Source organism: Schistocerca gregaria, chromosome X (genome assembly GCF_023897955.1).
Source record: "Schistocerca gregaria isolate iqSchGreg1 chromosome X, iqSchGreg1.2, whole genome shotgun sequence".
In the NCBI taxonomy this organism is placed as follows: domain Eukaryota; kingdom Metazoa; phylum Arthropoda; class Insecta; order Orthoptera; family Acrididae; genus Schistocerca; species Schistocerca gregaria.
Window position 1 is genome coordinate 519,141,213 of NC_064931.1, and position 14,968 is coordinate 519,156,180.

Here is a 14,968-nt window from a genome sequence, read left to right on the forward strand (position 1 = left end):
GACTTATGACCATAGATGTTAAGTCCCATAGTGCTCAGAGCCATTTGAATTTTTGAACAAAAACTGATACAAAAAAATTGTTCTGAGCACTATGGGACTTAACGTCTGAGGTCATCAATCACCTAGGACTTAGAACTACTTAAACCTAACTAACTTTAGGACATCACACCCATCCATGCCCGAGGCAGGATTCGAACCTGTGACCGTAGCGGTCGTGCGGTTCCAGACTGAAGCGCCTAGAACCGCTCGGCCAAAACTGATACAGTCAGTCAGTTGTTCTTAGAGTGTGGACGATAGCACACCAGACTCCTGCGCTGTGAACTGTGAGTTCAGTTTTGGCTATCGTCAGTTGCTTTCTGGTGTGTGTCTTTGTGTGTGTGTGTGTGTGTGTGTGTGTGTGTGTGTGTGTGTGTGTGTGTGTGTGTGTGTGCTTGTGTGTGTGTGTCCCAGCTAATCAAACTAAGAACACGCCACCTCTAGCAGGCTGCTTGAATTTTATGTCATTATATCTCTTGAAGAAACTGCAAAAAGGTGGGAATTTAAGGAGATGGGAATTGGATAAACTGAAAGAACCAGAGGTTGTACAGAGTTTCAGGGAGAGCAGAAGGGAACAATTGACAAGAATGGGGGAAAGAAATACAGAAGAAGATGAATGGGTAGCTTTGAAGGATGAAGTAGTGAAGGCAGCAGAGTCTCAATTAGGTAAAAAGACGAGGGCTAGTAAAAATTCTTGGGTAACAGAAGAAATATCGAATTTAATTGATGAAAGGAGAAAATATAAAAATGCAGTAAATGAGGCAGGCGAAAAGGAATACAAACGACTCAAAAATGACATCGACAGGAAGTGCAAAATGACTAAGCAGGGATGGCTGGAGAACAAATGTAAGGATGTAGAGGCTTATCTCACTAGGGGTAAGATAGATACTGCCTACAGGAAAATAAAAGAGACCTCTGGACTAAAGAGAACCACTTGTATGAACATCAAGAGCTCAGATGGAAACCCAGTTCTAACCAAAGAAGGGAAAGCAGAAAGGTGGAAGGAGTATATAGAGGGTCTATGCAAGGGCGATGTACTTGACGACAATATTATGGAAATGGAAGAGGATGTAGATGAAGATGAAATGGGAGATACGATACTGCGTGAAGAGTTTGACAGAGCACTGAAAGACCTGAGTGGAAACAAGGCCCCCGGAGTAGACAACATTCCATTAGAACTACTGACGGCCTTGGGAGAGCCAGTCCTGACAAAACTCTACCACCTGGTGAGCAAGATGTATGAGACAGGCGAAATACCCTCAGACTTCAAGAAGAATATAATAATTCCAATCCCAAAGAAATCAGGTGTTGACAGATGTGAAAATTACCGAACTATCAGTTTAATAAGTCACAGCTGCAAAATACTAACGCGAATTCTTTACAGACGAATGGAAAAACTAGTAGAAGCCGACCTCGGGGACGATCAGTTTGGATTCCGTAGAAATATTGGAACACGTGAGACAATACTGACCCTACGGCTTATCTTAGAAGCTAGATTAAGGAAAGGCAAACCTACGTTTCTAGCATTTGTAGACTTAGAGAAAGGTTTTGACAATGTTGACTGGAATACTCTCTTTCAAATTCTGAAGGTGGCAGGGGTAAAATATATGGAGCGAAAGACTATTTACAATTTGTATAGAAACCAAATGGCTGTTATAATAGTTGAGGGGCATGAAAGGGAAGCAGTGGTTGGGAAGGGAGTGAGACAAGGTTGTAGTCTCTCCCTGATGTTATTCAATCTGTATATTGAGCAATCAGTGAAGGAAACAAAAGGAAATTTCCGAGTAGGTACTAAAATCCACGGAGAAGAAATAAAAACTTTGCGGTTCGCCGATGACATTGTAATTCTGTCAGAGACATCTAAGGACTTGGAAGAGCAGTTGAACGGAATGGATAGTGTCTTGAAAGGAGGATATAAGATGAACATCAACAAAAGCAAAACGAGGATAATGGAATGTAGTCGAATTAAGTCGAGTGATGCTGAGGGAATTAGATTAGGAAATGAGACACTTAAAGTACTAAAGGAGTTTTGTTATTTGGGGAGCAAAATAACTGATAATGATCGAAGTAGAGAGGATGTAAAATGTAGACTAGCAATGGGAAGGAAAGCGTTTCTGAAGAAGAGAAATTTATTAACATCGAGTATAGATGTAAATGTCAGGAAGTTGTTTCTGAAAGTATTTGTATGGAGTGTAGCCATGTATGGAAGTGAAACATGGACGATAAATAGTTTGGACAAGAAGAGAATTGAAGCTTTCGAAATGTGGTGCTACAGAAGAATGCTGAAGATTAGATGGGTAGATCACATAACTAATGAGGAGGTACTGAATAGGATTGGGGAGAAGAGGAGTTTGTGGGACAACTTGACCAGAAGAAGGGATAGGTTGGTAGGACATGTTCTGAGGCATCAAGGGATCACCAATTTAGTATTGGAGGGCAGCGTGGAGGGTAAAAATCATAGAGGGAGACCAAGCGATGAATACATTAAGCAGATTCAGAAGGATGTAGGTTGCAGTAGGTACTGGGAGATGAAGAATCTTGCACAGGATAGATTAGCATGGAGAGCTGCATCAAACCAGTCTCAGGACTGAAGACCACAACAACAGCAACAACATATCTCCTGAGCTATATGCTGTGCAATGATATAATTTTGTCGGTTCATTCAGTGATGCTGTGGATACTGTCTGCAAAATTTGTTGCGAATGTAATTAGTAGTAAATAAGTAATAATTAAAACAGAGTGCCTGAAGCGACAGTCTTACTGCATGAACAGCGAAAACGTAGTAGACGATAATTTTTTTATTTCATCGTTTTGTAGGCCTGTCAGAGAGAAAAAGTTTCTTAAAAGTACGAAATTTTGTAAAATTTGTTTGCAACACGTTAAGTGCTCTCATTCTCAGATACGGGACAGATATATTCTGCATATTTGTGCGCAGTGCATTACACTTCTCTTTCGCCTTCACCTCTTTGATAGATAGGTGGTTCTTACCCACACAGTGCTTCTTTCGAGACAGTAAGTGATATGTGTATCAAGTCTGGTTGAAATCGATGCAGTAGCTTAGGAAGAAATGTTGAACGTACCGACATATATCCATTTTGTCCAGGTATGTGTTTATTCTGTTCTTCTATTAGTCCGTCTGCTCCTTCCCCCTTTGTCTGTCCATCTCTTTCTCCCCTCTCTCTATCCACCTTCTCCACCCCCCACTCTCTGTCATCTCCTCCTGCCCCCTCTCTCTCCATCTGCTCCTTCCACGTCTTTCCCTCCATCTCTTCCTCCCCCTGTCTCTCTCCATCTCCTTCTTCTCCCTATCTGTCTGCCCATCTCCTCCTCCCCTCTCTTTCTCCAAAAACCACATCATCGTCCCCACCCACATAGGAAGATGGTGGTTGTAAGCCCCACAGTATTTCTTTCTAGTAAGTGACATGTATCCCAAATTTGGTTGATATGGATCCAGAAGCTTAGGAGTAGATTTTTACTCGTGGCTTTGCCTAAGTATGTCACATATGTTTCACGTATATTTAAAGTATTTTACACATAATTGTATACATATTTTATCTGTATCTCTAGCGAATTTCGCCCTCCAGTTTCGTTTACACGCAGCTCAATGTTTACGACGTGGTATCTCCTGAACTTTGTGGTCAACAATGATATAATTTTGCACATATTTTCAGCGGTGTATTTAGATACAGTCTGCGAAAAGTGTGAATAGAGTAAATAATAAAGAAGAAGTAAATTAAAACGCCATGCATCATGCGGCTAATTTTCTAGCATCTCAATGTTATGACATCATATCTACTGAATTATGTGTCGTACAATGAGGTATTTCTGTACTTACATTCAGTGGTATATTTGAATACTTCCTGCAAAATGTGTTAGGAATAAAGTTAGTTGTAAAGAAATATTAAATTAGAACGTCATGCCTGATGGGCAAGTTTTACTGTATGAACAGCGAAAATGTAGTAGGTGAGGAACTTTTTTCCATTCACCATTTTGTGGGGATGTCAACGAGAAAAGTTCTTGGAAAGGTTTGAAATTATGGGTCAAGTTTGTTGCAAGTCACTAAGTCCTCATATTCTCGAATACTGGATGAATATAGTCTGGCTATGTGCTTCCTTTTCACCTTCACCCCCATCCCTTCGAGAGGTATTGGTTCTTATCCCCACAGTAGCTCTTTCCGGACAGTAAGTGATACTGGTATCAAGTTTGATTGAAATCGATCAATTGGTTTAGGAGATGTGGAACATACACATATATCCATTATAATAATGTATAGGGATGTATGGATGGAGATGAAATTGTGAAAAGTGAATCAGTGCATCTTTCTTTGCGGCGACATAACGGAATGTTAGCGGGAAACGGCTAATAGCAATGAAAATGTGGATAGCATGGGTGTTCATGTAAGCTGAGTGGATTTTAGATTGACGAAGGGACCTTTTGTATGATCTCAAGATATAATAAATCCAGTGTTATTCAGAAACTATTTAATTTCAGGTTCCTTTTTTTTAATACAATATGTTTATTGAGTTACTTCTATTGAAGAGTGGAAGTAGTAAATTGAGAGGACACGTGTCACATGGGTATATCGTTATGAAAATTATTGAGTGATACGTGTACCTAGGGGGGATTAATCTTTTCAGGTAGTACTTTCTGTAAATAGTTCGATGAAGAAACAGTATGACAGCAAACGAGGGCTCAGGCAATGCAACAGTGAATAAAATCATGAGAAACGATCCTGTTTCATACACTGTTACAGACACTATTTTCCCATGGAAAAAAATATTCGAGTTTTTGCTAGTCAAATTATTTATCTACAACTTCCTAAAAATAAACTGATATTGCACTACTAGTTTCTAAGAATAATATGTTGTGATTTTACACAACTTTGACTCGAATTTGAAAAAAAAGGGCTTTTAATGCAACGAAAATAAGTTCACACATTCAGACATATAGAGTATCGTTCCCCTTACAACATAGTAATCTTGTGCGTTACTTTAAAATGACTTAAAACTGCATGGACATATATGAAGCACCATGCCGAAGCTGAGCTTGTGCTCCTCCTGTAATAACCTCGTTGTCGACAGGGCGTTAAACACTAATCTCCTCCTCCTTCACAGATAGATGGCGCACACGACTCCTTTCCCGTGTGTTACGTCGACGACTGTGGTGACAACGTAAAATACACGATACATTCACATTAAAGTGATCACCGCTTATGTTCGACGTCAACGAACAATAACCAATCACAGAGGGCAGGTGGCAGCACTAGCAGTGGAGGGTACATAAATAATGCTGGGGGACGCGGAAAACAGTGCAGTCATGCGGAAACGGAGCGATTTATGTGACGTCGATAAGTGCATAACCATTCGCTTTCGGGCCAAAGGTGGAAGGGTTTTTTAACCTGTACTCGTGCCGCCGTGGTTAGAATATACCGTGCAAGACAAAATGGCGCTATACAGATCAGGCGTCGAAGCGACTGAGGTGCACCTAGGGCCGCTAATGACATGGTGAACAACGTCTCCGGAGATGTGTACGGGCGAATAGACGTGCAACTGGACCTCAGATGAGTCACGTTTTATACTCCATTAGACAGAAGCAAGTACCCTGCAACAGTCGTCGGTAGGGGCCGTGTCGGAGAAGGGAGCATTATGGTCTGGGGAATGTCTTCGCATCATTCCCTGGGTGATCTCGTGGTTCTGGAAGGCACAATGGATCAACAAAAGCATGCATCTATTCTTGGGGATCATGTCCATCGCTACATACAGTCTGGTGTTCCTCGGGACGATGACGTCTACCATCAGGACAATGCAGCGTGTCACACAGCCTGCATTGTACGTGCGTGATTCGAAGAGCGCCAGGATGAATTTACCGTACTCCTCTGGCCTTCAAACTCCCCGATTTAAACCCAATCGAGAATCTGTGGGACCAGCTCGATGGGGCTGTTCGCTCCACGGAACCTTACCCGAGCAACCTAGCACTACTAGCCACGGCACTGTAGTCAGCATGGCTCCACATCCCTTTCGGCGCCTTCCAGAACCTCACTGACTCTCTTCCTGCACGTCTCGCAGCGGTCCGCGCTGCAAAAAGTGGCTATTCAGGCTTTTGACAGGTGGTCACACTAATGTGGCTGGACAGTGTAATAAAATTTGCCAAATCCTGAAAAAGTGGACTCCGTACTAGATTGGTTGAACACTAAGGAAAACAAAACCTTCGTCTTTTTGATCAATCATGAACTGGACGGCTAGTGCCGTGAACTTCTGCCAATAAGCTTGAAACTGCCTAACCATGATATCAATATGCTCTTATTTCACGAAGTGACACCTACCCGCCCAGAGACGACCGCTGGGGTCGGCTTTTCCATCGTTGATCCTGTTCGTCTCCTTGCCCTTCTCCTGGTCCACACTGACCAACACCTCGACGTTCTGCGGGCTCTTGCTCACGCCATCCCACGTCAGGATGGCCACATTGCGACCCAGGGTTATGATAAAACGGTCTTTCTGGCCTGCAATTGGTATGATGATTGACACTGGTTCCTCTGAAAACAAAAAACAAAAGGATTTCAGTATTTGGTCTCATAATAATATTAAGTACATATCAGACAAGTCCATGTTTTAGTTACCATGTCTTAAAGAACGATGTTACTTAACTAACTTTTTGTTCGTTTCCAGGTACATGTCCGCAGCCCTGTTACACATTTAAATCCCCGCGCTACATAGCCGAAGCACACCACTAGAGGAGCCAAAACAAAATTTCACGATCCAACTCGAATTTATCAAAAATGAAAGAGAGACATGTTAAACTGACATTGTTACTTGGAAATATCCCGCAGTGCGAAATTTTTATTATTTTTATTCTTAAGTGGACTTGTTGACCAGAGAACTGAACTTTAATGGTGTGTGCTGGTTTCAGTAAGACTCTTAATATTCACGAGCGAGTACCAAGCATATTGAGGAAACTATCAGATTCTAAAGAGCATATCGCATATTTTTGACTGGTGTCTGTGAGTTATAGCGTGTTTCTGATGTGATACAGTGATTGTTGTGACATCACTGCAGTCGACTCAGGCACGGATCTGGAATTCATTTCTGGGGGTTTCACAGCTGGTTATTGCCCCCGCTCCCTCCAAATATAATTTTCCGTTTCCATGATTTTTAACGAACCACAGATGCCTGAGATTTTAAAAGTAATAGCAACATATTATTATTACCATGTTGTATTAAAACATTTCATACAGCATGCTTCACAATTCATGTTGCACACTTCCAGACGCTATAGAGAGGACGTAGTAGATCAAGTTTTTCGTAGGAACCCGTGACTGGAAACGTCATACAACGACGAAACACAGAGTCGAAGTTACAAGCACCGGCGCCTGTAAATCTGTGTTTATACAGGGTGATTCCGTGATGAAGTTACAAATTTTCTAGCTCGACGGAGAAGGGTAAATGTATCAATTTGAGGTAAGGGTCCCTGTACCGGAAACGAACAAGTCGAAAGTTGTAAGCAAAACCCGTTCTGATTCCTCTGACAGTGGAATACATGTACTGATACTAGTTGTTGCTAAGATTGTTCGGTAGGCAACTTTCTGAGGGGATAGTATGGACCAAGACAAGAAAAAATGTCTAGTAAACATGGGCTCTAAATGCATACCTTAAGATCTATGAGCACTTGTCCAATACAGGAGCTGTGTTTACTGGATTTTTTTGGCCATACTACCACCACTGACAGTTGCCTACCCTATAATATTAACAACACCAGTACCGTTACATGCATTCCACTGCCAGAGGTATCACAACGATTTTCTCTTATAACTTTTGACTCGATCGTCTCCAGGACAGGGACCCTTAAATCAAATTGATACATTTATCCTTCTCCATCATCCTTGAAAGTACACTCCTGGAAATGGAAAAAAGAACACATTGACACCGGTGTGTCAGACCCACCATACTTGCTCCGGACACTACGAGAGGGCTGTACAAGCAATGATCACACGCACGGCACAGCGGACACACCAGGAACCGCGGTGTTGGCCGTCGAATGGCGCTAGCTGTGCAGCATTTATGCACCGCCGCCGTCAGTGTCAGCCAGTTTGCCGTGGCATACGGAGCTCCATCGCAGTCTTTAACACTGGTAGCATGCCGTGACAGCGTGGACGTGAACCGTATGTGCAGTTGACGGACTTTGAGCGAGGGCGTATAGTGGGCATGCGGGAGGCCGGGTGGACGTACCGCCGAATTGCTTAACACGTGGGTCGTGAGGTCTCCACAGTACATCGATGTTGTCGCCAGTGGTCGGCGGAAGGTGCACGTGCCCGTCGACCTGGGACCGGACCGCAGCGACGCACGGATGCACGCCAAGACCGTAGGATCCTACGCAGTGCCGTAGGGGACCGCACCGCCACTTCCCAGCAAATTAGGGATACTGTTGCTCCTGGGGTATCGGCGAGGACCATTCGCAACCGTCTCCATGAAGCTGGGCTACGGTCCCGCACACCGTTAGGCCGTCTTCCGCTCACGCCCCAACATCGTGCAGCCCGCCTCCAGTGGTGTCGCGACAGGCGTGAATGGAGGGACGAATAGAGACGTGTCGTCTTCAGCGATGAGAGTCGCTTCTGCCTTGGTGCCAATGATGGTCGTATGCGTGTTTGGCGCCGTGCAGGTGAGCGCCACAATGAGGACTGAATACGACCGAGGCACACAGGGCCAACACCCGGCATCATGGTGTGGGGAGCGATCTCCTACACTGGCCGTACACCTCTGGTGATCGTCGAGGGGACACTGAATAGTGCACGGTACATCCAAACCGTCATCGAACCCATCGTTCTACCATTCCTAGACCGGCAAGGGAACTTGCTGTTCCAACAGGACAATGCACGTCCGCATGTATCCCGTGCCACCCAACGTGCTCTAGAAGGTGTAAGTCAACTACCCTGGCCAGCAAGATCTCCGGATCTGTCCCCCATTGAGCATGTTTGGGACTGGATGAAGCGTCGTCTCACGCGGTCTGCACGTCCAGCACGAACGCTGGTCCAACTGAGGCGCCAGGTGGAAATGGCATGGCAAGCCGTTCCACAGGACTACATGCAGCATCTCTACGATCGTCTCCATGGGAGAATAGCAGCCTGCATTGCTGCGAAAGGTGGATATACACTGTACTAGTGCCGACATTGTGCATGCTCTGTTGCCTGTGTCTATGTGCCTGTGGTTCTGTCAGTGTGATCATGTGATGTATCTAACCCCAGGAATGTGTCAATAAAGTTTCCCCTTCCTGGGACAATGAATTCACGGTGTTCTTATTTCAATTTCCAGGAGTGTATATAACATCATTACGGAATAACCCTGTATATGCATACATTTTCAGGCGCCGACGCCTATAACTTTGACGCTCTGTAGCGTACTTGGATGACGTTTCCGCACATGGATTCCTATGTAAAACTTGATCTACTAAGTTCCTTCTACAACCTCTAGAAGTGCGTAACATGAATTGCGAAACACCCTGTACAAGTTTAAGTTGTTTACATAGCTTCGACATAACTCCCAAGAAACTGCATTGCAGATAAATAAGTCATCTGAAGATCGTTTGTCGAAAAATTGGAGGAGCACCTGTGTCACGAAATTGTTCTAAGACCTATAACTGCAACAAATTCCCACATCTTCAATAATTTTGCAGGTATAAAATCGAAGTGTGCACTCATTAGCATTAGTATTTACTTACAAGGAGACGGCACGAGCGTTGGGTCGGGGATTTGCCCGAAATTTTGTGTGGCGAAAGAGGACCCCTAACACGTCGCATGGTTAAAATATTAGGACGCACTACCCGGAAAATCCTGGGAAAAACGATCCAAAGTTTCTAAAGTGCCTTTCAGTATAAAATGTTATTCCATTGCCGAGCAGCCGTCTGACCTAGATGTTTAGGGTATGGACTCTTACGCCAGAGGTCTCGGGTTCTGTTCCTACTCTGGCACTTTTTTCCTTCTGTTTCATTTTCTTTTGTTAGTCCACCAATTATTCAGAAAGTTTCCCAAACCTACATTATCTTTAACAAATTAGTTACATTATTGAATAAAAATTATTTTCTTTTTGTCCAACAACGTAATTCATGGCGGTGGGTTTTCCATTTTTCATTGTAAATTATATAAGAAGAATCATGGGGTTTTTAATCAGAATAACAAATTCGATTGGGAAACATTCAATTTTTATAATATAATAATTATAAACAAGAACCGCAGTGGTAATTATCGTAAAAACAAACAAAGCAATAATTTATGCGACATCTTGCGCAACATATAAAAGCGGATTTCTTACAATCACAGGGCGTTTGCAATAAATCTGTACAAAAATATGCCCCATTAACATTTACGAAAATGTTTAGAGTTTCTGATAATTTTGAGCCAAACCAGGCATATTGAATCATGTCTCGGAATATTGGTGACGATAACTGATGGTGAATTATAGAATGAATTTTTATGCAGTCTTCCTGGGAATTAATTTCACGATTCTCCTGTAACAATGCACTACAATTTTGCAAACAACAGAAGAAAAAAAAGGTGCCAGAGGAGGAATCGAACCCGAGACCTCTGGCGTACGTGTCTCTTTTTTCTCATTTTGTTCGCATTTGTTCGTTGCATCTGCTCGGGGCGGACGTCGTAAGACATCCGTTGAAGTTCGTTGTTGATCCATTAACTCAATCTTTTTTATTACAGAGGGCAGCTAACTCTGACCGAACACGCTGAGCTACCGTGCCGGTGTGTGTCCGACTGCTAACCGTGTAGGCCAGAAGGCGACTCGACAATGGACTAACAATTTATACTCATAAGGCACCTAAGAAACTTTGGATCGATTTTTCTCGGGATTTTCTTAGTAGTGCGTCCTGATATTTTAACCACGTGAGGTGTTAGGGGTCCTCTTTCACCACACAAAATTTCGGACAAATCCCGGACCCCAGGGTCGTGCCGTCTCCTTGTTAGTTCTAAGAGTGTGACACGTGTTTGCAGCCTATAGTTATGCGAGCAGATAATGCTGTATCTTCTTGTCGTTTCCATCTACCTTCGAGAAAGGAATTCTCTCAGCTATTTGTGTCTTAGTGCAGCAAATGTCCCTTTCTGTCTTACTTTCCCTCTACTTCCTGTGGTTAGCCAGTACCACCTGTGGACTCACGAACCCTATAACATTTGTTTTTGGCGCAGGTATGGTCTGCCTGTGAATGGGAGTCTCTTCCTGTCTGGAATGCTTTCTACAACAATTCAAGCTGAAAACCTGTCCCCGAGAGCTAATCTTCAGGAAAGCAAATGAGCAGTGTTCTGTGTTCAGTGAAGCTTGTAATTTTTAGTGTTTGCTGTCACTTTCGAGAGACTTGTTTTACACGATACTCTATTGTCCAAAAGTTAGTTGAAAAATATGAAAATTAATACATGTAAAAATGTAAACATTTTCAGTAAAATGTTGTTTAGGCGGGGGGGGGGGGGGGGAGGGTTAATCATGAGCTTACCCCACCCCCTTATATTCGCACCTGATATCGACCGTCAGCTTCCATCCATTAATGATGTCACTTTCAGGAAAAATGGTGAAAAGAGTCTAAAACTATGGAAAGTAGACTACTTGTGCTATTTAAAAATCGTGATAAACAATACGTAAAGTGAAAATGGTGTAAAATTCGAATAAACTGAAAATCTTATTAAGAGCGCAAAAATTCAAAGATGGTGAAAATAACACACTAGTGCAATGTAAATTCTAGATATAAGGAAGAGCTCAGTGTTTTTTTATGGCGATTAATTAAGAGAGAAGAGAATAGTTTAAGCTTAAATGGACGGAAGTATAGACAGCAGAAGAGAAGTCGAGAAACTTCAATTTATATTCAGTGATATCAAATTAAGATGGTACCCAGTTACCTACCTCGGACTGAAAGTACCACAGAGTGTGCAGGTGGAGAAAATACATGATGACAGCCTACATCATGAAATAATGATCTGGGAGACAGTCCACCTCGGAGAAAACGCAGGTACATTAACGATGTTCCAATTTGTTCTATCCCCCACTCCTTCCTTTCTCAATAGTTTCCAACAGTCTTCATTTGTTGCTCCATGAATGTTCAAAATGAAGGACATTTAGCTATCGACCGCTGCCGAATGTTACAAACAGTAATTATGCTTTGGTTAGCATGTCCTTAGAAATACAGGGTGTTCGGAAATTCCCGTTCCATTCTTCTTGGACAAGTAGAGGGCAGTGAGTACATAATATTTTGAGTAGGAACCCATGTCCAGAAACGTAGCCTTTTCGTGCTACAGCCATTTGTAAACATGATGGTAACGCCACCACCTCTACAAGTAATTTATTAGGTGTGACCCAGTACATCACTTAATTCACAATTCCACTCATTAATAACCAAAGAAACAAAAAGGAAACTTAACCAGTTTTCGGAAAGACTGTTCAACGTATGCAGTACGGCTTCTTCAAATTAGTGTGTGCGGCGCTCCTGGGAACACCACAGTCAAGCCTACTGATCGTGAATGTACCCCTTCCTCGAGTCGTTCCGTAACTGTGGTGAAAAGTGTATGCGGTGGAGTCGAACATTGTAGATAATGATCTTCACAGAGGCGACGACCAGCTATTCCATTACCGTGAGCTTTGTCGCACAGGATCATGTCGGTGTATTCTGAAAACGTGTAGTCTGACACACACAGACACATGAATGAGGTTCGAACCTGGTCAGAGAAGTAGGATAGAGGTCAAAAATAGACATCAGCCGGTCCGACGTAAGCGCCGCCGCCCCCCCCCCCCCCCCCCCCTCCATGACTGCCCTGTTGCATTCCTACCTCGTAAACATGTTTTCAAACGGCTGTAGCACGGAAACGGTACACTTCCGGACATGGGTTCCTATTCAAAACACTGTGTACGTACTCCCCTCTACAAGTCCTACAATTTTGTACCGGAATTCCCAAACACCCTGTATGTTTCCGGACATGGCTTGCTATTCAAGGAATTATGTACTCACTTCTCTCTACATGTCCTAGAACCTTAAATTTCCAAACACCCTATATAATTCTTGAAATCTACTATATAGTAACAGAGTATTGATGTAATTCACTCGAGAATGAAAGTGGCTACTGGGCAATTCATTGCCGCATTTTGCACTGATGAAGGTCAGTGGTGGAAATTCACCTGACGTGTTATTGAATTAACATGCAATTTGTTGTGAGACCTTGTCTGCATCAGTGTATGTTCCACAAAACTAAATATGCGAACGGATGTCTCCACATTTAGGAACTGCATGTATGCAGACTATGCTATCCAATGAGTGTTAGGTAAGCGAGTCGAGTGGGCAGCCTCATGTCTACTGGTTCTATGGAAGCATCTAGCAAAATCTTGTGGCTGTGTCTCGGCAGGAAACTTCTTAGTCAACGGAAGGATTCGTGACTCGACGCTTTGACATAACTATTACGAGAGGTAGCCAAAGTTTTAATTATTACCTCGAAAAATAAATTTTATTTATCCCGCCGAACTGAAACAGGAGAGGAAATGTTACAGCTGTTGTCACATCGATCCAGATGACTACCTTAGCCTGGACGAGTTCTGGGTGTGTTGGTGTGAGCCCGAGAGAAAGGAACAACACAGGCACTGGAAACATTTGTGATCACTACTGTGGAAGTCGGGACCATTGGTCTAGTGGTAAAGCGCGGGGATAGAAACCGAGAGATCATGGGACTGAATCCCAGTCGTACTACTGACATTTTCAGTGTTCCTTTAATCTAGCTTTCACCTTTGAAGGATGTGAGAAGTCGCCAAGATCGACAGGTGGTTCAACTTCCACATTAAAGTGTAGGTCTCCTTTCATTAGAGGAATAACAGGCGTAAATTATGTACACGGAAGTCCCGAACTTGTGTCCAATTGGAAGACCTATACCCAGCCACTGAGCTGCAACAGCGCAAGAAAAAAGGCGAGGACCCAATCATCTTCGGGCAAGATGATGTTGAATTTTTCCGGACTGTCATGGTGCGGAAATAATAGATTATGGTCGTAAGGAGCAAACCGCCATAGGAAATGCTCTTACGAGGTTTCTGGAGGCAGTTAATCCTCCGTTACTCGCACGGTAATTCCTGACACGGTCACTCGTACGGATGACAGGTGTCATCCACAACATAAACGATGTATTTGGACTTTTTGAACGGCCTATAGGAATGATTTTAGAAGTGTTTTATTTAAATCTAAATATAATGCATGTAATATACAAATACAGTAAGGTGTACACTAGGTGATAAATATTTTTGGCAGTTGAACGTAAATAGCCCTATTACACTTCTGACAGCAGCTCACTTGTCATTCTCTCTACTATCGAACCTCACAAATCACAAGTACCACCTGAATCGGTTTTCATTCAAGCATAAGTAGCACGATTCAAGTCCGTTGCCCTTTCAATTATCCCACAACTTTGATAAATTCTTTCTAGAACGTCTCAGAGATCCACAGTTATATTACAAACCAATCTCTGTAACATCTGTTTCTTTAGCATCCCTTTCTCTAGAAAAGTTATCACGGACTTCGTTGATGTAAATGTTAGCACATGCTGCAATAATGGGTATTATACAGAGGGCTCCAAAAAAATGTATCCACTGTTTAAAAGTCCATAAGTGGCAAATTAATTGACGGAGTTGTATCATCTTTGGTAGTGTAATAGTTTGTAGTTCCGGCAATCGCCACAAAAGCGTTGTACTGCGTTGTTTTGTTTTGTCAGATGACAGTCGCCAGATAGTCAGTGTTTTGTTCTTAGTTGCACCTAGTTACTCGAGTAAACATGGCTGGCGCAAGGCTTGCATTCGATGAAAGGAAGTCAGTTTTGAAGTGGTATTTTAAGTACGTAAACATTAATGAGGTTCAACGGCAATGGCGAAATGAGTATCAAACAGAGCCACCGACACGTTTAACGATTCGTCGCATTCGAGAC

General features: G+C 42.9%; 1 protein-coding gene across 3 annotated transcripts in view; it reads right to left on the bottom strand.

The window, feature by feature from the left end:
* The window catches only part of LOC126298210 (regucalcin-like), a 403,275-nt gene that overhangs the window by 359,267 nt on the left and 29,040 nt on the right, over nt 1-14,968 (bottom strand). For all 3 annotated transcript variants that reach the window (XM_049989516.1, XM_049989514.1, XM_049989515.1), the window contains exon 3: nt 6,359-6,568. In XM_049989516.1, coding sequence (XP_049845473.1) covers nt 6,359-6,568 — 210 coding nt within the window. The remainder of the gene's footprint in view (nt 1-6,358; nt 6,569-14,968) is intronic.